Genomic DNA, 22,286 nt, shown 5'->3' with positions numbered 1-22,286 from the left:
AATATCTGAATCGGTTTAGACAAACCTTTACCGTAGTGTGTTTGCTTAAACAGGTAAATATTATAAACCTGTAAGAAGGTGTGTGCAACATGAACAATAGATTTGATGTATGTACAGTACGACTGTAATCAATGACAGAAAGTCTCACAGTCACAGGTGAGGAAATGTATGCAATACATACAACTTGAGCTTTCAACTAGAGCTCGAAGATGATTGTGATAATAAAACTTAATTAACAAAGTGTGTCATGTTGTTGTACCGATCTCAACACAAAGTTAATCGCCTTAACATGACTCTGAGTAGTGAATCAATCAATCAAATACATGTTCCTTGATCTGGAACCAGCTGAAGACTCATCTGTCTGACACAGCCTGTTATTAAATCCAAATATGACTCATTACCGACAATGCTCTGTCACTCTCACTCTCGTGGCTCTTAGTATTTCATCATGTGCGATTCTAACTCTCTATTTAATTTGCTGTAAATGTTTGCACGACTTGTCACGGAGAGCTCTTTTTTATTTCATGTCACACGAATAAAACCCTGTTGTTGTTGTTGTTGTTGTTGTTGTTGTTGTAGAAGGTGTCAACGTGCTGTGGTTCAGATCCGCCCACGTCCTTCTGGGTAATTTTTAAAAGCAGTGAGATGATTATTTAAGTATGTAAATAAGTCACAACTAACAACACACACTCTGTTACACTGCTGTGTGTGTGTGAGTGTGTGCGTGCACGCGTGTGTGCGTGTGTGCTACACAAACACACACACACACACACACACACACACACAGAGGCAGCCAGGCTCAGGGCTGGGATTTCGGGTTAAATATTCAAAATGGCGGACGGAGGAGCAGCGAGTCAAGATGAGAGTTCAGGACCAGGTAATGATTACAGCATTTTACATATTCATACTCATATTCAAACTGTGTTAGTCGCAATGTATCGTAATGGGGACGCGGATCAAACCGAGGCTGGCTCGCAGAGGACCGCCGGTGTTGAGCTGCTGGAGTTTTATTTTATTTTTTTACACCCAGCGACTCCAACTGTAATTTGACAAGAGGAGGAAACGAGCTATTGCGGTGCGACGGCAAATTACATGGAAACATGCCTCCCCCCTTTGTGTGATTAGACGTGTGTACGCCGCTACATATTCATACCAGCGCCCACTAACGCGGTTTAGCATATTTTATTAGTAGTCGGCGACGCGGCTCCGCTCGTGTTTGACATATTTAGATGTTTGACTAGCGCAGGTTGATTGAAGCGAGGATGCTAGCGGGGCTAGCGTTAGCTCGCCTGCTAGCGCTCGGGCTTTGTGTTGATGCTCGGCGGAGCTGTTTGAACGAGCTTTGCATATTCATTTCGTCGGTGCTCCGGGGCCCGGTGGCGGCGGCGGCGGCTCTCGGTGCTTTTTTAACCGCTGTTTGTGTGCATGTGTCCGGGGGGAGATATCTTTGTTTGGTGAAGCACACGGGGGCAGATCTGTTAACACGGAGCTCGATGTGATTTTTTTTTTTTTTTTTTTACAGCAGAGCATTTTTTTTTTGCCTCAGCCTTTTGTGTGCGCGGCGCAGAGGGAGAGCTCCCGGCAGCCTGTTGTGTTATTCATGCGGGCCTGCCTCCACCGGAGTGCGGACTTCAGCATATTCCACCGGCCGACCACGGGCTGGAGCTCGCCCTTCACAAACACTGAAATACATTTGTATTAAAACAATTGTAATAAATAAATAAAGCTGTGTGAATGTGACCGGCTGCGAGTCTATGAAGTTGCTTGGTTCAGATGCTAACTTCACGTTTGTGATGATTGAATTCTGCTTACAGTCCCGTTGGGGGGTAGGGGGGTAGCTAACAATGGTGGACCAGTGTTTAGTAGAACTTCAGTTCAAACTACAGTTTGATAGAAGTTGGGCCAAGCTTTTGTTTGACTTTTCCTAACTTGAAGAGTCTGCATGGGGCTGTTGTTAATCTGCCTCATTTGAATATGTAATTTATTTTTTGGATCCTTTCATAGCTGCTGGATGAGTTATTTTTTGTGTGTGCAGATTAACCCTTTTTCTGCAGCGAGTGCATGCAGGAGTTTTGATCCAGTGAATACACAGACTGTACCTGTGTGACACCCCCCCACCCCCAACCACTTCTCACCCCTCACCTCCCCCCTGAGCTCGGGGAGGGGTAGTGAGGCCCACTTCCGGAAGGCCACAATAATAACAGGCAGGGCATTCTTACCATTCACTCTGCAGGTTTCATGGCCGGGCAAGACACAGCTTGACACAGCCTGATGACACTGTCTTTTTCAGACTCATGTGCTTTGACATTGACTTGTATTTGAATGAGGTTAGTCCGTTGTAACGCTGCTGCAGAGGAGGGGGGTTTTCACTCTCCTTTGCTCTTACAGTGAAGTAAGTTGGGGAGGTGTTTTTACCACCTTTAGCTGCTCTCTGACATGCACCACACATTTTTATGTGAGAATGCAAATCTCAAAGTCAGTTTCTCCCCCCCAGCATTTTTGGGAATTTTTCCCAGCCAACTGCCAAACGTCCGAATGAGCCCATGTGAGAATTCCGGCTAATTAGGTGTGTTGGTGGAGTTTCTAACATGCAATGGGTGCAAAACAAAAGAAACAACACAAAAACAATGCTAATATTTTAGGATTTAAAAGACTTTGTTTTGGAAAGATGGCAAAATCCTTTTGGTGATAAGGGCCGTTGCCTGTGTCAGTGGGTTTAAAACAATAACCTGTGATCTCTGCAGCAGAATTTATTTGTTGTGTCCTGTTTTTGTGAACACGTCTGATGTGGACAATGTCCTGCTGCATTCTACATGTGTGAAAGTAAGATATTTTTCTGATATTTATTACTATGTCTCAAAATGGTCCAAAGTGTCCCCATTTTCCAAAATACATGTTTATGACCTGCTCTGACCGTGTTTTTGTTTTGAGTGGAATTTTTTCACTTTCTTTATAAATCAAAATAAGATATCGAACAGAGCTGTTACTTGTGTCTTTTAAATGTTTGGTCTGTTTAAATAATGCAATTCGTCTTCTACGTCTCAGGCCTCAATGGTGATGAAGACTGATTTCTTTATGATGCAAATACACTAAAGTCTCACCATTGTTACAAGGAGAATCACAGGCTAACTTTGCCGGAAGCAATGATATTATCACTTTGCAGGCAATGATGTGCTGTGTTGTAACCCAGGGGTGATGCTAAATTACACTCTTTAAATCAAGTGAGTTAAAGCACTAAATGTTGTGAATATATACATTTTCTGTGTGGTAGTATTTTGGGCAATGAGATCCATTGTATGTATGGAAACACCTTCTTGCACCAAAAATAATGATTGACTTATTAAACTAGGCTACTTAAAGAATAGATGAGAAATAAATCTGTCACCACTGCTACTTTTCTCATTTAATCAGTTTTACAGTTCCACCCTCATTCCAGCCTTGTAGTTCCACCATGAATATTCATTAATGTAAACATAGTTGCTATGAATAATGCATAATTTGCGGTAATGCATTCAGAACATGCCACCTCAAAGTACTGAGGAGTCCTCGGTGAAGGCTCCAATCAGACAAGTTTTTTCTCTGTGGATAAAGGGAGTTAGAACTAATAAGAAAACTATTTTTTTCTGGAGGTTCATTTCTGAATAAACAATGCAAAACCACAATGCCCTGTTCAAACATAGCACGGTAAAATGGAGATCTCGTTTAAAAAAACATTTAAATAATGTTTCTTTTTTTCGGATCAGCACACTTAGCTTTGAAGGCAGGCCATTTACAATAGAGAAACACACGTTGAACCTGTTTTGCTAAATTCCAAGGTACAAGTCAGAGTTCAAGAGCATGTACCATGTACTGTAGATTTCAGGGGTAAACCGACCAAATGGGGGAATTTAACATTTTAAAACGAGATTGAGAAGAGCTTATGATTGGTCGATGACCTACGAGTAGGTAGGTAGTAACAATTGCCATGTTGTTCCTGATGACTTTGATGTGTCTGGTAATATTGGGAGCATCAGTAAGCATGGATGAACTACTAGGCTATATCTATCAGATACTCCCCAAAATAGATAACATGCCCCCTAGTCACATCACATGGTAGCACATGCAGGTTAGATAACATGCAGGTTAACGTCAGTGGGTGAAACTCGGAATAATGTAAGTTACATTATAGCTGTTTTCAGAAATGCATTGGACTCCACAGATCCTCCGTATTTCTCTGGAGGAGGTGCATGTGTGAACACAAAAGATAGAATGAGTTGCTCCACAGTTTCTAAACAAATCACAATGTCTGCACAGCAGAGTTATTACGTCACTTCCTGCCTCTGCCTGCTGCATCTGGCTGCTCAACTTCTCACCTGAATAATGCAAGTATTCTGTGCTGTTGTGAAAGAGTCTGTGCAGACAACCTCCCGCTGTGTCGTGCATGTGTGAAAGGCAAACTCTGGGTAAAGTCCGTAGCCAATTGTCCGGGTTTCTCCAAGCTTTTGTATCAGTCAGAGCTCGCTGCAAAATCTCCAGCAAATTAATCTCCTAAAAAACTGGGAACCCTTTGTATTTAACTACAGAACATTTCATTTTATTATATCATTTTTAACAATTGATTTGTTCTATCTCACATTAGTTTATATAATTGATCCTAGGGCATTTTAAACTACAAAACATTTTAAAGAGACCTCTAACTTTCACAACATTGCCTGTTTGGAGTGCACTTTAGCAATGGCTGCTTTAAAATGGTAATGCAAATAAAAATTACCCATTCATCCTTCATACTTTAAGCCCATTAATGTGTCTGTGGTGACAATGGAACTTTCAATACTAATAAACTGCAGCAGTGAATCATGGCTGAATCAGATATCAGTCCTCTAAAGATACCTTATGTTTGTTTATTTCGTATTTCGGCTGACAAACAATCCAACATACCAATAATAATAATATTACATTAATACAATAATACACACAACAACAGATTAAACAGAAAACATTACCTCCTTCGCGGTGTAATAAATCTGACAGACTTTAATGAGTAGTCGATCAGTTTGTGAGCAGTTGGCGCTAATGGTTAGAAGATACAGTGACCAGAGAGGAAACTAGTTAAAATGTTGCTATGCCAATTACACATGAATAATCAGCAGTTGATGCTAATATCAGCATCCTAGGTGTTAAATTTACATCTGGATTTAGGTTGTCAGCACCAATAAACTGCAGCAGTGAATCATGGCTGACCTGTGCATGTGCTGATTGGAAGTAGTTCAATATTCCTACTTTGCCACCCCTGAAGAAACTGCATTTTAATTTGGTTGGAGTAAAATTTCCACCTAGCCTGTAGGCAGTTTGCTAATGACCACTCAAAAGAAACCACAGTGTCATACAGCAGTGTTACTTTTCATCAGATTGCACAGCATCCTGTGTTTTGTTTCTTTGTGTTGCGTGTTTGCAGCTATTGTCAGATTGTGTTGGTTTGTAAACTAGACCTGGTATTAAAGGCTATTCTAAATGGTTTGGATATCCATGTTGATTCTGCATTAAACAGGAAGCGTACCGTATTTCGTTATTAGGTCAGTTAAATTGAAAGATTATGTCTCACGACCACGCATCCTTTCTGTTCCAAACTCTGCTTAGTGCTCCGACGGGTCTATTTGTGGAAAAAGTGGTCTTGATGATGCAAAGATGAAGGAATATAGGTATCAGGCCAGAATATGGATGTGCTAATTAAGTTTTTGCTCTGCCTCATGTTGAATCTCTCCGCTCACATTAACGGCCCTGCAGTATTCAGTCAGCCTCCTTGTATTACCGCGCTAATGAGATACCTATTTAAAATTCTCTTCACAGGATATTTGTATAATGTATTGTTCCACAGCAGGGTTTTTGCAGACCATTCAACCAAGTAAGTGTACATGTGTTTAGGTGCATGGCTGATAACTGACTTAGCATTCATATCTCCTTTTTTCCCCCATTTGGTTGAATGATGTGATGGTTGAAGAGGTCGTTAGGACATGGACTAATTTCCTGGTGTCTCAGACACACTCTGTTGGGCTGTTTCCGATATTTTACACCAGTGTGCCAACTGTGTACTTTGTGGACACCTTGGTAAACAGCAGACGGGCGCTAAATAACAACTGTTGTTTGAAGGGATGAACAGTGGAGAGTGGTGTGGAGTATAATGCAGTGTTAATTGACTGTTTTACATCAGTGGTGTCAAAAAAAGGGATAGCAGAAATATAAATTATTATTTGATTAAAGCTTTGCATATTTGTGTTTAGGCAGAATAGAAACAGAAAAATATGATTACACATTGATACATGGCTCATCTTTAGTATTTTTTGCTGTCGTGAATCTTGTGATAATAATTAACTAGACGTTACAGGTAGATTGGACCAGACACCTTTTACAACCTGAGTCGGTTGTAAGACGTTAAAATCACCACTCTGACTGAAAGTTTCTGGAAAGAGTGTGAGCAGGCAGATAGAAATATATCACTCCAAGTCTGACAACTTACTGACAACTTACTTGCTACTATCTTGTATAAAAGTGTTGTAAAAATATAAAGATTTGAGATTTGACAAAAATGTAACAATTATTCAAATACTTTCAAGTTAAAATGCCAAATATTTATTTCTTCCAGACTCTCAAACGTAAGGATTTTCTGCTTTCCTGTGACGTGTATCACAGAAAACTTAATGTATTTGGATTTTGGATTGGTGGTGAGACATAACCAGCAAAAAATAAGTCAGCTTGAAGTAGCAAGATGCAAAATGCGTTTTTCACCATTTTGAGACATTTGACTGACCAACAGCAATTTGTTCAAATCAATCAATCAAATTTAATTTGTATAGGCCATATTCACAAATCACAATTCATCTCATAGGGCTTTAACAAGGTGTGACATGCTCTGCCCTTAACCTTGACCAAGAGTGAGGAAAAACTACTTTAAAAAACTTTTAACAGGGAAAAAGAACGTCACACATCTCACATCGGAAACTAGATGAATAGTGTAGATGCAGCAGTACCTCGGATATATCAGACAACAAAAACCTACAGGAGCCATTGGTTGTGCGTCATTAAAGCACACTGCTGTGTACAAACATTGCTACTTCTGTCCTCGTACTGCGGATAAAAGTATTTGTTTTCAGTATGAATTGTGTTAACGCCACCGTGCCCTCTAGGCATCATTAGATTAGGTCAGCTAGTATGTAAATGACTTTGTCCCGCAGTGTGATAAGTGAAGAAGTTGATTCGAGCTTCAACCAGCAGCAGTATTGTGGACTTGGTTGGTAAGCCCCTTCCTCTATAGACCCCAATACAGTCATGCATTCCAGTCCAGTCATTCTTATTCACTAGACACCTGTGCAGCGTCACAGCAAGAGCCCCCCCCCCCCGTGTATTAACACTCCGAGCATGCTGGAAATGAATTTAAAAGGCCCCAAAATGAAATAGTAATGGAATGTAAAGCTAATCTAAATATGCTAATCCCAGAGCACTTCATAAACACAGACAGCAAAAGCCTGCCACCCACTCGCTGCGGTCGCTTGCTGTGGAATGCTTTAGCCACAGGGGGTCTAGCAGTAATGACAGGCTTGTGTTGGATTAATGTGGAGTTATTTATTTCCGTTTGAGCGAGTCCCCCTCCCTCTCGCACCCCTCCGTCCTCCTCCGCCCTTCTTAGCAGTTAGGTCGGGTCTCCATGACTCCTGGAGATTCTCTGAACGAGCAGTCTTGGACGTTCTATTAATGCAGTCTGCTTTACTAACATACCCAGACCACCGCCGACAGGCCTCACACTGCATTCTGGGATATCGTCAGCCTGGTACCTGCTCTTAGCTAATTACTTTTTTAGCCGTGCACTGGCACAATAATTGGTCTTGTGCTGCCGCCCCCCTCCCTCTGCAGCACCAAGAGCTAGTTTGAGCACTTTTTTCACCCTTTTTTTCTGTGTCGTCCTTATTCCCCAGTTTTTTTATCGTCCTCCAAAAGCCATCCAATTAATATGCTAATGAGCTGATAAATATTTATAGGGGTTTAAATTATGCAGAAAGCTTTCAGAGCCCGTTGTGAAATGCGTCGCTTGCAGGACTTCAAAGCCTTGCATTGCTAACGAGGCAGGGTTAGATTTGCATACGGCTTTAATCAGCTGAATACTGATTATGCTTCATTATAGCGTCGGGGTGGAGGGGTGGGGGTGGAGGGGTTGGGGGGCAGCAGAGTTGGAGGAGGCCGCCAGCTGCACTTGTCGTTTGTTTCATTCCAGCAAGAGAAGGAGAGGGCGAACTTTTTCTGAAGTGCAGACAGACTTGGCTCATGAGAGAGAGATGGAGAGAGTGAGTGCGATGGAAGCACTGTAAAGAGAGCGGGGCAGAGCTATAAGAAAAGAAAAGAAAAGAGAGGGAGCGCAGAGCGAGGGAAGGAGAGCTGTTTGCCTAAACCCTGCTGGCTTTCACAGTGAGCGTATCCCAGTGTTGTTCAGTGAACCGTGCGGCGGACAGTGCCACTGTGTCTGCGTGTAGCTCTGCTGGCATTGAACTCTGCTCGCCGCTGACCAGTGGAGAGTGAAGAGAGGGAAGAGTGGGAGGAGGAGCAGAGTGCAGCCTGTCGGTGGGTTTGCCCCGGCGGTGGCAATTTCCCTTGATAGGATCAGCCACCATGCTGGAAAACACAGGTGGAGCAGTTGTGGGTGAGTGTTTGATGAGCTGGGTTTTGTTGCATGTGTGAGACATAGGTTGCTTTAGAATGTCACTTGCAACAGTTTAGTGCATTTATGTGACACGGCAGTTGTTCTCTTCCAACACCGGGATTGTAGATGGAGTCTGTTTGTTTTGGTGTTTCATTTTGGCTCGGTAATGTTTGAATGATGACTGAAATGCTAATGTGGAGAATCATGCAATTATGCAAAATATGCAGGTGACGAGAGAGACCACCCCTCAAATAACTGAAACAGGGCTGTGTTATGTTTTTATCGGCGATAGCGTCTCACTATCTGTCTCTGTCTGGCTCTTCCAGATGCTAAAGTGAATAATCAGTCAGAAACTACTAAATGTGCAATGGAAAGTGGTGATGGGAACACCGGTGAGTGACCTCCAGCTTTTTTGATTCCTTTTTTTTTTTTTTTCTTTTGCCAGGATGTAATCAGGATGTTTTACCGCGACATTCAACAGGTTTCATAGTCACTGCTGAAATGAACATTGCAGATAAAATCAGAGAAGCTCACTCCTGTGCACCTTTTTTGTACTATTGGATCATTTAAAAAAAGGTGACAGCAGCTTTTTAAAATCCCTGTGAGCAGTTCTCATTTTGTTTCCCTTGTGAAACTTGAATATCACAGTAATTTGTTCTGTCTCAGTGATTCACTGATACAAATGTTTGATGACATTTCAGTGCTAACCTTTATATTTCTGTTGTGTAGCGATGAGTTAAGAAAATATTAATGATACTGTGTGCTTAAATTTTTTTACTTCTCCCACAGAGTTAATATTTAATTTCATGATGATTCAACAGCGTGCGTTTGAACAGATTTAAGTAGCAGTTCTATAACCTTTTATACCTTTACACAATGTGTTATCACCTGTAAAAATATGTTTTTAAACAAAATTTCCTTTCCTGGTTTCTCATTAATATTGTGTTTAACACTAATAAAATGTCTCTGACCGCACGTCTCATGAACCGTGTTTCTGTCCTCAGGAATCCAAACCAATGGATTGGACTTTCAGAGGCAGACGGTGCCAACCACCAGTGCAATCACAAATGCACATGCACAAGCCCTCCTCCAACAGGTAACACATGATGCACACCATCGTGTACATAACCTCATGGGAGTTTTTGTTTTTCTATTTTTGCAGCAGGAGCCTGTCGATTTAAATTAAATTCTGGTTTAGTGATACAATTTAATTGCAAGCTTTAAAGTAAATGTATGAAGTTTGAACAGAGGTATGCTCATCTGCTCTCACACATGCACAAGCAAATCATTTAAATGAGCCAGCTCTCCTGGTGTCGCCAGGCAACGAGGCAGATTAATCAACCCTGTATGCTAATTAGCTGCTCTGCGGTTGCTCGGAAACAGATGGCCGAGAATATGCAAATCTATGCAGAATTTACATGCACTGCATAACAGTTATTTTAATTAGCATCTCAACTCCCCTTCCTTCGCTTTCCTCGTCTCTGAAGGCTGCAGCACATTTGCAATACCCACCTTCTCACCTCCTTTTTAATTTAAAGTCCTCTCCCTGCTAAGTCTAAAGGCCCATTCTCTGAAAGCTGCTCAGGTACATTTGATCTTTCATTGTGGTTTGAGTTTTATGCGTTTTTTAATGGAAGTTTGTTCAAATTAAATACTCTTTCAAGTTGCTTTTAGTTGAAACATTAAGAAAGTTTGTCATTTCTCAGTTATGCCTGTAGGTAAATCTCCTCTAAGCCCCCTCCCCCCTTCTTTGCTTCACCTCCACTAGTCTAAGTTGGAAGACTCGAGTGCTCTTCCGACCTCCGTCCAGCAGAGTGTATTGCCTCAAACACAGCTAATGTTGGCTGGGGGACAGATTGCTGGAGTAAGTGGCCTGTTGCCTCACTACCTAAAGTTAAAACCCAGTCGTAGCCATGCATCTGGGGTGACACCTGAACGTCAAACCTGGCTGAGAGCTCGGGTGATGAACCCATTGCTCGCCCTGATTCTGTGGCTAAGGCTGGTGTCTCCTCTGCCTGTCTGTCTCTTCATCCTTGTGGTTGTTAGGCTATGTCCAAATTCCTCCATACTCAGAGATGGAGTAACACGTTGGACATAGTCTTCTTGTTTCTACAATCATGGTTGGGCCGACCACACAACACTACTCATGTCCATCTTCTCCCATAAGCTGTCCTGTAGTTGAGAAGACCAGATGGGTTGAATGCGGCTGCTTGCTGTCGTTCTATGCAGGAGTGAATGGATTCTGTGCATGTTGAATGTGTGAGTGTTTGCATGTTCGCGTTCGAACACTACATCACCATGATCATTTGCACTTTTGACTGGCTCAGCTGCATGAGTCTTCCCTCCATTTTGCTTGTCTGGGCTCATATTAGTGTTCCCATGATAGCCAAAGTTTCAATACTACTTCGATACCTTTGTGAAAAGTACAATTTACATAAACGGTCAGTGCCTTAACCAAATGTATTCAGTATGGTGGTGAATCCACTTTGACTTTGCTTGTGAGGGTGTGTACAAATTGGAATAATCAAAATGAGAAATTGGAATAGGCAGAGCTGCGGTCGACTACATGACACTAAACTGGAGCAGCAATTTAAACAGCTGTTGACTGCAGCATCAACTAATGCATTCCCCACCTGCTGTTACTATAACTGGCACCAGGAGGGAACATATTAAGTGTTTATCTCAAGGTACTTAATGAAGATGGATTCCTCGTCAAGAACAATGTGTACAATTTGTCACACGTTGTTTGTGCAACACAGTCCTGCTCTGGTACTGTAGCAGACATGAAACATAACATGGGTATCGAAGCCAAAACTTGAGTATTGTGACAATATTAGCTCGTCCTGTCTGCATTATACTGGAAACTGATTTTTCTAAAAGAAGCTTATTGTCTTTCTGTTTCCCTACTATCTATATATCTCTCTCTCTCTGAAATCTCCCGTGTCTCTGCCTCTCTGTGAATGTTTCTCTAGTTGACCCTGACCCCAGTACACCAGCAGCTGTTGATCCAGCAGGCCCAAGCTCAGCTCCTTGCTGCAGCCGTGCAGCAGTCAGCCAGCCAGCAGAACAGCACCACTGGGGCGAGCATCTCAGCGTCTGCAGCCACACCCATTTCCCAGCTGTCACAGCCCATCCAGATCACCCAAGTACGACACGATCATGCAAATCCAATCATGCAAAAACATATTTTCACAAAACTTCTTAAAGCTCAAATTCAAATTTGGTTTGCAACACAAAGTAAAAAAGTAGCAGAAATACCCATACATTTGTTTTCCAACTCACTTTATGTATCATGTTAAATAAGACTTTTTTTTCAATAAGACTTTTAGATAGGTTTCAGACCCACTGAGGAGATTATGTTTTCACCCCTGCCCATTTCTTAGTTAGCTGGTTTGTAGGTTTAACCTGTTTCTCTGTTAAAATTAATGCAGAACAGGCTTTTGCCAAAATCACAATGATTTATGTAAATTCTCATCATACAACATATAGCTGCCGTACAAGTGAGTGCCGATAATATAAATGTAATAATAAAAAATATTAATTATCCAAATAGTACGCAAACCTCCAAAACACTGTATTCTTCTACTGGGGAGAATAATATTATTGTGTTCTTTCTTCCTCCATCAGATACAGCCGCAGAATCTGCCTCAGTTTGTTCTGGTTCAGCCTGGCCATCCCATCACCACACCCCATCAGTTCATCATCTCACAGCCACAACCCCAACCAGGTAAGTTACACTCTTGCAGTGTATGATTTGCATGCAGAATAAAGTACACAGACGAATTCCAAGAATTGTCATTTAACATTTCTTTGGATCTTGCCTCCCTTGTCTTTCACTCTGCGGGCATATTGCAAGCCCTTCGAAATCTACCTCCAAACCAACATAACCTCCTGCCGACTCAACCTAACATCAACCTTGCAACTCAGGTAAGTAATGAAACGAGCACCTCCACCACCTGGTAAACAGTTTCAGTTATTCAGGTTTAACTTCACCGTTAGTAATCCAGGTTTAAGAATAAAATCACATTACAAAACCTGTGTTATAGCTTTCTTGTATTTTTTTCTACAGTTTTGCAGACACCTCGATAATATATTATATATACAATATTTCAATTGAATATTTCTGCAGCCTGCAACTCCACCAGCAGCCACATCTATTCAGTCCATCCATAGTCAGACACCACCCAAGCGGTTGGATACCCCCACCTTGGAGGAGCCGAGTGATCTGGAGGAGTTGGAGCAGTTTGCCAAGACCTTCAAACAGAGACGCATTAAACTGGGCTTCACACAGGTGAGTGTGTACTGAATAGATTTGTTTTCCTGAGGTCAGTGATTCTCAGAGTTGTAGTTCCACTCACTAAAACCGATTCCCTGGTTTAGATGCCATGTTTGAACTGGATTGAACTAAACTGTGTTGGGCTTGTGGGGGAGACTGAAACAGAATTTTTAAATATACAGCTTGAACTCTGGACATTGAGGCTGTGGGAGACGCACACACATGCACACACACCCTCTTTCCTACTCTTTTGTTATTTGTTTAAGTAGTTTTATGTGAAGTCAAGTCCAACACGTTCTCTAGTGTTCTTCTCTTTACTGTTCCAAATTCTGTTGTTTTAATAAAACCCAGAATTTCCTCCCACACCTTTTCTTACGCACCCACTATACCCCCCCTAAAAAAATGAGGTATGAACCCAACTGTGGATTCTGAGTATTGTTAATACTCAGCCCTAATATATAAATATTTATTAGTATATACAATACGTTTGCTGTGAGTAAAATTAATTGTGACACTGGCGCTTACATTACCGTCTCGCTCTGTCTCTAGGGTGATGTTGGCCTGGCCATGGGGAAGCTGTATGGAAATGACTTCAGTCAAACCACAATCTCTCGCTTTGAGGCCTTGAACCTGAGCTTTAAGAACATGTGCAAACTCAAGCCATTGCTGGAGAAGTGGCTCAATGATGCAGGTTTGTCCCTGAACCAACCTGAACGAGTCATACGGCATAAGTGGATAACACTTTAAATCCCCTGCATGTGCATCCAGTTTTTTTCCTCACATCTTTCCTTCTCTCACGGAACAGGATGAAGGACCAGTTGTATATCTTTTCAGTACCTTGTCTTTACCTCCCTCCCTCTCCTTTGTGGTGGTGCTGTTTGTGCAGAGAACCTGACATCTGACCAGGCCCTGTCCAGCCCCAGTGCTCTGGGCTCCCCAGGCATGGGCATAGAGGGGATTAACCGCAGACGGAAGAAGAGGACCAGTATTGAGACCAACATCCGAGTGGCCTTAGAAAAGAGCTTTCTGGAGGTGAGAAACTCTTACTCCTTAAGTCACTGATATTGTTTTAACCAGGAAGTATGTTTCTATTCACATTAAGCAAAAGTGAGGGCTGGCCATTTGTTGCTTGTGCAAAATTTAATTTTAAAAGATTTTGACACAAAAAATGGAAATGGGTTCACAGTGGAGAAGTGGGTTGTGCTGCAGGAGTGGTTTTAGGGTGGTGAATGTTTTTTTTTTTCTGCCACCTGGCAAACCAGTTTGTCATCATACAATCATCATATATATATTTGACGTGGAGGTAGCGAATGATTTAGTCTCCTCAGTGCTGACAGGGAATCCCTGGCTTCTTTGCCCTCTTCAAGCAGAACCAAAAACCTACCTCTGACGAGATCGCCATAATCGCTGACCAGCTCAACATGGAGAAGGAGGTGATTCGGGTCTGGTTCTGCAATCGGCGGCAGAAAGAGAAGAGGATTAACCCGCCCAGCAGTGGCAACAGTGGAGGACTCAGCACCGCCATCAAAACCATCTATACCCCCAGTAGCCCATTGGTAAGGTTGGACACTCACATGTAATGATACTTGTAGAATTATTTTGTAGAGATGGAGGAAATGTTTTCATTGTATTTGTAAATGATTGATGCTGAAAAGCGTTTTCAATCCTTCCTCTTGTTCTGTCGCTCAGGTGCCCAGCACAGCAAGCCTTGTGAGCAGTTCAACACCCACCACTCTGACTGTAAACCCAGTGATGCCTCTCACCAGCACCAGTGTCTCCACTTTGACTTTCACAGGTGTGTGTGTGTGTTTGCTTTTAGTTTGTTCCTTATAACACAAAATAATAGAATTCTAGGTTAACTTTTATTTTTTGTATTTTCTCCAAAAGGCACAACAGCTGGAGCTACAAACACTGCATCCGTCATCTCTTCGCCCATGCTTACCACAGCAGCCAGCTCTCCGTCTTTAAGCCCATCCCCGACAACTATCTTGTCAACGAGTGCGGAGAACAAGGCTTTCACCCAGGCGGCGACCATCTTTTCCCAGGCCCCGACATCCATAGCCACCACTTTGGGGTCAGGTCAGGTGATGGTGGCGTCTCCGGGGCTGTCTGCAGCACTGCAGGGGGCTCAGTTACCCACCAGTGCTAGCTTTGCTGCTATGGCTGCTGCTGCTGCAGGGCTCAACCCAGGACTGATGGCCTCCTCCCAGTTCCCTCCAGGGTTAGTACTGGCCATGGTCCAACCGCCCATCTAATCATAACCTCTCTTGATCTTGCTCAGTTGCTCTTCTCCTTTGACTTATGTGATCTTCATCTATGTCTGTGTGTGTAGGGGGGCCCTGCTCAGTCTGACTGGTGGCCTCGGCAGCGCATTGAGTCCTGCCTTCTTGAGTAACAGCACCCTGGCCACCATTCAAGGTTTGTACTATCACCACAATACTTCAATCCACTTCCTGTGCAAAGTATGGAGCTGGGGTTCCCAACCTTTTTGGATCTTTTGACTGTTTTTCTATTTTCAGAGTAAAACATGCTGCATAAACTAGAGGATGAGCATCAAAACTGAATGAGAAGTTGAAATTAACTTTATGAATGTCATACAGCATTTCATAATGGTCTTTTGAAAATGAATCCTGCTGTGCATCATAAGATTTTGATGATTAATGAAACAAATCCTGCACTAAATCCACCACCTGCTTATTCTGTTCCACATTCTCCACAGCTCTGGCATCGAACGGCACAATCCCCATCACTTCTCTGGACGGCAGCAACCTGCTGTTCGCCAACACCTCTGCCGGCAATGGGCCCAACATGGTGACCTTCCTGAACCCCCAGAACCTGTCGCTGCTCAACAACCCTGTCAGCCTGGTGTCCACTGGGGTGGGGCTGCAGGTCGACGCTCACCATCAGTCCACGGCCGCTGTGCCTGTGCAAGCCTCAACCATTCCCACCGCCTCGAAGGCTCAGTGAAGCCAGTCCGGCTGCATCCCGAGTTAACGCCCTATTTCTTATGTCGTGCACTACTCTTATCACACCATATAGGGAATAGGGAGGTCGTTAAACGCTCTGTGCTTCACTAACCACGCCACATTCTTTCCTTTTTATCTATCATTATTTAATCCTTTTGCTGCCACCAAAAAGAAAAGAATCTCAAATGAGGTTGAGGTTAACTTTTTGCTTTTTTTGCTGTCTTTTCCTTTATGATTCTTGGATGTTTTTTTCCACACACAGTTGCCAGATGGACACTGTTGTTGGCCTGCCGCTCCTCATGAACCTTGACAAGTGTCCAGGAAGAAAATATCTTCGGCACCATCAAGCTGTTCACATTTCGCGTGTGTGTGTGTTGTGTGTATATATATACATATATATATATCCTCCTCTTTCCAGGTCAGAATTTTCTCTGAAATACTTCTAACCAAAAACTTTAGGGTTTTGCTCTTTTAACATTCAAACTAAACAGATTTATTACTAATTTCACAATGTTCATCATCACTAATGGGGATTTGTGTGTCGACACCCCATCTTTAATTATTTTGGGTTTTTTGGACAGGCCTTGATGTAAATCATATCAAAGTTATATTTTAGAGACTTTTTTTTCTTTTTATCTTTAGTGTCTGTATTTTTTGACATTTTCAGAACTTTGTAAGTCTAATATTAAGTTAAGATTAACTATCACTTTTTAATCGTGGTTATAAGGCTTTAATAACAAGTAATAAGTGGCCGATATAAAGGTTATCATTGCTTTAAGGGTCGGAGGGACCAGGTGTGTCTCTCTTGGTCTCTCTTTGTGGAAACACTGAGTTTTGCATCATGCTACAGTGGTGAAGTAGCCGCTGAGCTTGTGTAAAACGGCGGTTTAGGTGCGGATCATAGACACTGACAGGAAATGACTGAAAACATGATGTTGACAGCTTTAAAAAAAATAAGAGCTGCAGACATGCAATCATGTGTCTGAAGGGTGATTTCGTTTTGGTTGTTGATCCGGTGGAAAACTGTACATTATGTTTGGATTCAGAGGTAGAAGGTAGACGTCTGCATGCGTTCTCTCCAGCTCAGGCAGATGCTGAGAGTTCAGTAACTGCGTTAAGGCTCTGCGACCATCTGGTCTGTTTTGTGGAGGACTAGTCACGGGACTTGGTCATCATACTAAACGTGTGGTGATTGGCTAGGCGAGGTTATTGTATTGTGGGTGTTTTTTTGATTTCTTTTCTTTTTTAAAACTAGTACCGTTGTATCTACTTGTGCACAGTATCTGTACCAAAAACTGGATTGATGAACTGCAGTCTGCCTTTTGGGAGGAATGGAATTCTGTCTTTCTTTTATTTTTTTTTGTCTGCAGTCACATGGCTGGCTTACGTACTTTAAGATATACCAAAAATATTTGTTAAAATAATTGCTGTGTGTAGTCGGTGTCGCTTAGTCTAGTCAATATATTTATGAGAACAGAATCTCTCTTCATTGTCAACAGATATTAGAAATGCAATATTTTGATGATCATTTTCCAAAGATGACCTTTTTTTAAATATTTTTTTTTTATTTGACCAAGTGTCTCATAGCTCAAAGTTTAATTGGCAGCACAACTGACCAAAAAGAGAGGGACTGTTGGTTTGGGGCATGAGAAAGTATTTTCCTTTTTTACTCTTTTTGAATTGATTTTTCTCTCAGCGGGTTCTGGCCCCTGACGCCTGATTCTGGTTTCCTTTCAGCCATTAATGGCTTGTTTTCCTTCTTTAATCAGTTTTTGGCCATTTCGGTAGCAGTTTTGGACTTTTCTGAAGCAAAAAAGAAAGGTTCTGTTGTTTGGTTTTGTACTAATATTCAGCCATAAAAACAACAGCTTGAACCAAAGTGGTTTTTCTCAGTAGTTGCTGTGCCTGTCCGAGCACACAAGTTGCTGTTCGTCTCTACTTCTTCACGCCGCTGAAAGCTAAATATTCCCCTCGTCGCTCACCTCGTTCAACACCTGATAATTCCTGATTTGGTGCTGCTGGAACAGGATCATAGAAACTTAGCTTTAACAACTTGCTGCTGAAGCTCCTGGTGGACTTGTGCTGTCGAAAGGTCTGCATGCTTTCCTATAGCTTTATGACTGCTTCCTGTGCTCTGCAGGCTTTGTGGTTTGGACGCTCCCATCTTAGAGGGCTCACCTTTGTAAATGCATAGATCGGATCATAAGATGGTACTACACCTCCTCTCAGCACCACCATTTTAAACCAGCATGTTCAGAAACAATATGCTGCTCCCTAAATCTGTCTGTGGGCTATGATATTACCCAACACAGAGTCAGGCTAAATACTCGTATGTGCTGCACATTTGACTAAATCCCAAACAAAAGTAGCATTGTTCTGCTGCTTCCAAATAAAAACAGTGATTCTGATCAGATCACTGAGACTGTAAGCAGCAAACATTTGTGCTTGTTATGCTCCTGTGTACTTCTTTTCTGTTGTCAATTTACTTTGACTGAATATACCTCAGCAGCACTTAAACATAAGGTTCACCCTTAGACATTTCTGTGTATAGACCAGTGTAGAATGTATAAGTACTGTCTGGAGTACCATTCAGAGTTTATACTGATGAGACACACATAGGAACCATACATAAAAAGACAACCTACTACTGCTATTTTCTAGTACTACTATTTATGGGGTATTTCCAGGTTTGATTATTATTTTGAGATCCTTCTTGCCAAAGTAAAAGCCTTTCTCTTCGCAGCTCGGCGGGTGTCTGGCTGCTCATAGTTTTCTCCGTCTTTGAGGCCACGATGGGCCGAAAGGACTCGGTCCTGCTCCAGTGCTGTTCGTAGTTACTAAGAGTTGAACATGTGCTCGCAAGATGAACCAGTTGCCATTGGTATCATAGGATGTTACTGAAATATTTATCTGAGGAAAGACTGAAGAATTAGAGAAACAAACCTTTCTTAATTCTATACATATAAATATATATATAAACACGTGTAAGATATTCATATTTTATATTTGAACTAGTTATCAAGACTGAATGTAGTGTTTACCATGCGTACTCAAAAAAAATCTCCCCTAAACTTTTTATTATTGCGGAAAAAAAAGTAATTCATTCATTTTTTAAACTGTCAAGACCAAAAAAGTAAGAGAAGAAATCTGAGGCCCTGGCGGAGCGTGAGCCGCTGACACCTGTGTCTGTCATGTATCGACCAGGTCTTTCCAGCAGGGGGGGTCTGGTTCAGGTGCTCCTGGCAGAAAGGTCCTGTTGTCTGGTAGGAGATTCTGAGGCATCCGATCTTTATCTTGTCATAGATTCTTTTGGTTTTTGGTTGAGTCATTGTAAACTTGATTTGCTGTGTTGTCTTTAACAATCATTTGATTTTTTTATATTACTTTATGCCTTTAATTAGGTTGTATAGTGTGAGAGGGCAAGATCACTGGCTTTCTTAGTTTGACAAAGATTAACATTATCATTTATGCCTTATTGTTACGTAGAAGACATGAGCATTGTAGCATTGTTGTTGTGTGTGTGTGAGTGTGTGTGTGTGTGTGTGTGTGTGTGTGTGTGTGTGAGAGCTCACCTGGTGCATTGTTTTCACTGAAACAATACAGTGTACTTTGGGCATTTTTGGCACTTGGGATGATTACGTTGCTACCTATGATTTTTAGGTGTGACTCAGACAGGTTGATGATACCTGTGAGAAAAGCTTTACTAATAATTCCAGCAGGTGGGTGTGTGTGCGTGTGTGTGAGTGTGAGAGAGACAGCATGTCTTACAAAGAGAGTAAAGTGAGGGCAGTCTGTAAACCATTATAGTGCATTTTTCCCATCTTCCAGCGAGTGTTTGAGTGGTTTTTAAATAGAGGTGAGAGACACAAACTTATTTTGTTGTTTGTCCAGGGGAGGGTTGGGGGTTCCTCTACTGATCAACTAGAGCCTTTAAGCAAGCCAGTTTTTGGTTTCTAATGGTAAATCTGCAGTTTGTGTTCTACTTGTGTTCTTATTTGCTAAGAGCTGATGATCTTCTTGCCACTGACTCTGCTTTGACACTTTGGGTTTCAGTTGGTGATTCTGAGATTTTTTCATAACGCTTTCGTGAATCGGGCCACGCATCAAGTGGCCGTACGTTGATTCACCACACTGGTTTGCGGGTCTTTACACGTTGACTAAGGCAAAAGGAGCTGTTGTATACCTCATTTCTAACTCGAGACTGAGTGAAACCTGCTTTAATCTACTTAACAAATAAGATAAATATTTTATAAAATCTCACACAAAAAATGATGAAAATACACAAACTTGTGTCAGTGGAGAAGCGCGGTCATACCTGTACTAGGGGAAGAGTTGAGGAAAAGGTCGCCACAAGGGGGAGACAGAATATGTACCAGTACTCATGAATGTCTGCTGTTTTTCTTTCTTTATGTTGCACACTGATTTATTTCAACATCGGCCAAACATGACATGTTTTTGTCAGGTTAATGTTGCTCTCTGTTATAAATATTAACCACTTGATTGATATGGTGTAGGTAGAAGTGCATTTTAATACCCCCTCCATCTTTCTTTGAGTTTGACAATCTCTCCGTTTTATTTTAACCCCCCCCACTCTGACCTGGTACAGGTATGTTCACGTCTTCCCACGTGACGGTGTGCTGTCGCAGCCCGCTCTCGCTTCCCTGTGGTACCAACATTAACCAAAGACTTCTAACTTGATTGTAAACGAACGACACCCTCCCCCACCTATCCCCGCCTCACTGCTCAGAATAAAATCCCGGTTGCACGAACTTGATTAATCTATAAAAAAAAAAAAATAAATAAAAAAAGTTTCCTTTTTATTGCATGCGAATGTGTATCTGCCCGGAAGAAAGAACCCCTCCGGCCTGTCGCTGGTGCAGTGGTTTCAGTGCCTGTGGGCGGGGATCGGCGGGGGTTTGAACGGGAGCTGAGCGGGCTTCTCTCCGACAGACACGAACCAATCTGGTGGTAGCTGGGTGGTGTTTGTTAATACACACTGAGGGTTAATCCTGCGCACACTGTACATGCTCAGGACTCTGTATGTTTATCTGTCTTGAGCGCTGTTGCTAGGATGCTCCCCACCTCCACTCTCTCCCTCCCTCCCTCCCTCCCTCCCTCCCTCAAGGACTGTGGTGAAAATGCTGTTCCTGCCTCTCACAGTGTGTCCGTCTCTTCCTTCTCACCTGTACACTGTAGTCCCAGGACATTTACCCTGTTGTCTCCAGGAATACACATCCTGCGGTCGCTAAAACTCACTGCTGTGTCCCCTCCTCCTCCTCCTCCTCCTCCTCCCTTTTCCCCTTCAGCTCCGCTCTCTCCTTTGACATTGTATCTTCACTACAGACTCTGATCAGCTGTGACACTATGCATCATGGTCCTTCACTCTGCATGGACTGTGTCCCTCCGGCTCAGACCTCGGGCCAACGGGCTTCAGTGACACTTTGTTTAAGGCTTTACTCTAATGTGCGGTCGTAGGACCTCACGAGCGCTATCCCAAAGCAAAAAATCCAAATATTTAACTTTTGACAAATGCAGATACCAAAGATATCTCTCTGTCCTGTCTCTCTCTCTCTCTCTCTCTCTCTCTCTGTTTTCTGTCCCTTCCACCCTGCAGCATGTGTATTAAGAGACAAACCCAGCACTGGCTTTAGTCCTAGCCTCAGTAATTCCAAAGCTTAGATGTATATTTTGGTATATTTCTGAGAAAAACTTGCGTGAAAAGCGTCTGTTTCTCGTTTGTTTGTTGTAATCTCTCTTTTCTGTCACAGCATGGAACTAATTGCAAAACTGTCTTACTCTTGGTAGGTGAAAGATATAGTATTTTTGTATGTTTTTGGGTGTATTGTGTGTGATTATCAGTTCACAGCCCAAGTGACCATGGCTTTCAACAAAAGAGAAAACTAAGAAAAAAAACAACCTGCCAACCATGTACATAATAAGTCTGTATCTCAAGAAATTCTTTCTGTAAACAACAACTCATTCTGGAAGCTTGGGTTCATCTAAAGGAATGTGTCCCTGTTTCCCCCCTTTTTTTCTTATTCTGCAGTCCGATAAGAATTGACTCTCCGGGACTCTAATGTAAAGTCTTGGGTTTCCATCATGGACTATAACACTGAGGGACACTGCTCCGATCTTACTACAACATATAAAAAGACAAAAAATAACAAAAAAAACAGGCCTCCAGTCATGGCGGCATAGAACTGAAAGATTGTGTAGGAGTTTTAAGTATGTGAATCAGGATACATAGTAGTTTTTGATGCATTTGTCTGCTGTATTTTTGTTTGTTTTGTTTTATACACCTATAAAGATAATCTTTTACTGTAACTGTACAGTTCTCTTTTGTTGTAAACATCATTAAACCATTTTCCAAGTGTTTTGA

At 42.1% G+C, this 22,286-nt stretch overlaps 1 protein-coding gene across 4 annotated transcripts; it reads left to right on the top strand.

Annotated features, from left to right (window-relative positions):
- The first annotated feature begins 793 nt into the window (after positions 1 to 793).
- pou2f1b (POU class 2 homeobox 1b) lies at positions 794 to 22,280 on the top strand. Of its 4 annotated transcripts, none has more exons than XM_069533671.1 (15): positions 794 to 877; positions 8,992 to 9,057; positions 9,670 to 9,761; positions 10,434 to 10,529; positions 11,638 to 11,811; positions 12,293 to 12,392; positions 12,495 to 12,592; positions 12,795 to 12,956; positions 13,491 to 13,632; positions 13,828 to 13,973; positions 14,312 to 14,497; positions 14,631 to 14,736; positions 14,829 to 15,162; positions 15,274 to 15,359; positions 15,661 to 22,280. In XM_069533671.1, the coding sequence occupies exons 1-15, from the start codon at positions 832 to 834 to the stop codon at positions 15,906 to 15,908; spliced, it is 2,082 nt and encodes a 693-aa protein (XP_069389772.1). In that variant the 5' UTR covers positions 794 to 831; the 3' UTR covers positions 15,909 to 22,280. The 4 variants fall into 4 exon arrangements, with proteins under 4 accessions (XP_069389772.1, XP_069389771.1, XP_069389774.1 ...); XM_069533670.1 differs by having other exon boundaries at positions 14,309 to 14,497; XM_069533673.1 differs by lacking the exon at positions 10,434 to 10,529 and having other exon boundaries at positions 12,522 to 12,592.
- Positions 22,281 to 22,286: the final 6 nt, after the last annotated feature.

This window comes from Paralichthys olivaceus, chromosome 10, assembly GCF_024713975.1.
Source record: "Paralichthys olivaceus isolate ysfri-2021 chromosome 10, ASM2471397v2, whole genome shotgun sequence".
Classification (NCBI taxonomy): domain Eukaryota; kingdom Metazoa; phylum Chordata; class Actinopteri; order Pleuronectiformes; family Paralichthyidae; genus Paralichthys; species Paralichthys olivaceus.
This window is presented reverse-complemented; position numbering and strand designations above follow the sequence as displayed.

What these genes read in the sequence shown, in the direction of transcription:
- pou2f1b (XM_069533670.1), top strand. Translation starts at nt 832, where the DNA reads ATGGCGGACGGAGGAGCAGCGAGTCAAGATGAGAGTTCAGGACCAG. An exon ending in TAGAAAAGAGCTTTCTGGAG is followed by an intron (nt 13,974 to 14,308) that starts GTGAGAAACTCT and finishes GCCCTCTTCAAG; the next exon opens with CAGAACCAAAAACCTACCTC. An exon ending in ATACCCCCAGTAGCCCATTG is followed by an intron (nt 14,498 to 14,630) that starts GTAAGGTTGGAC and finishes TCTGTCGCTCAG; the next exon opens with GTGCCCAGCACAGCAAGCCT.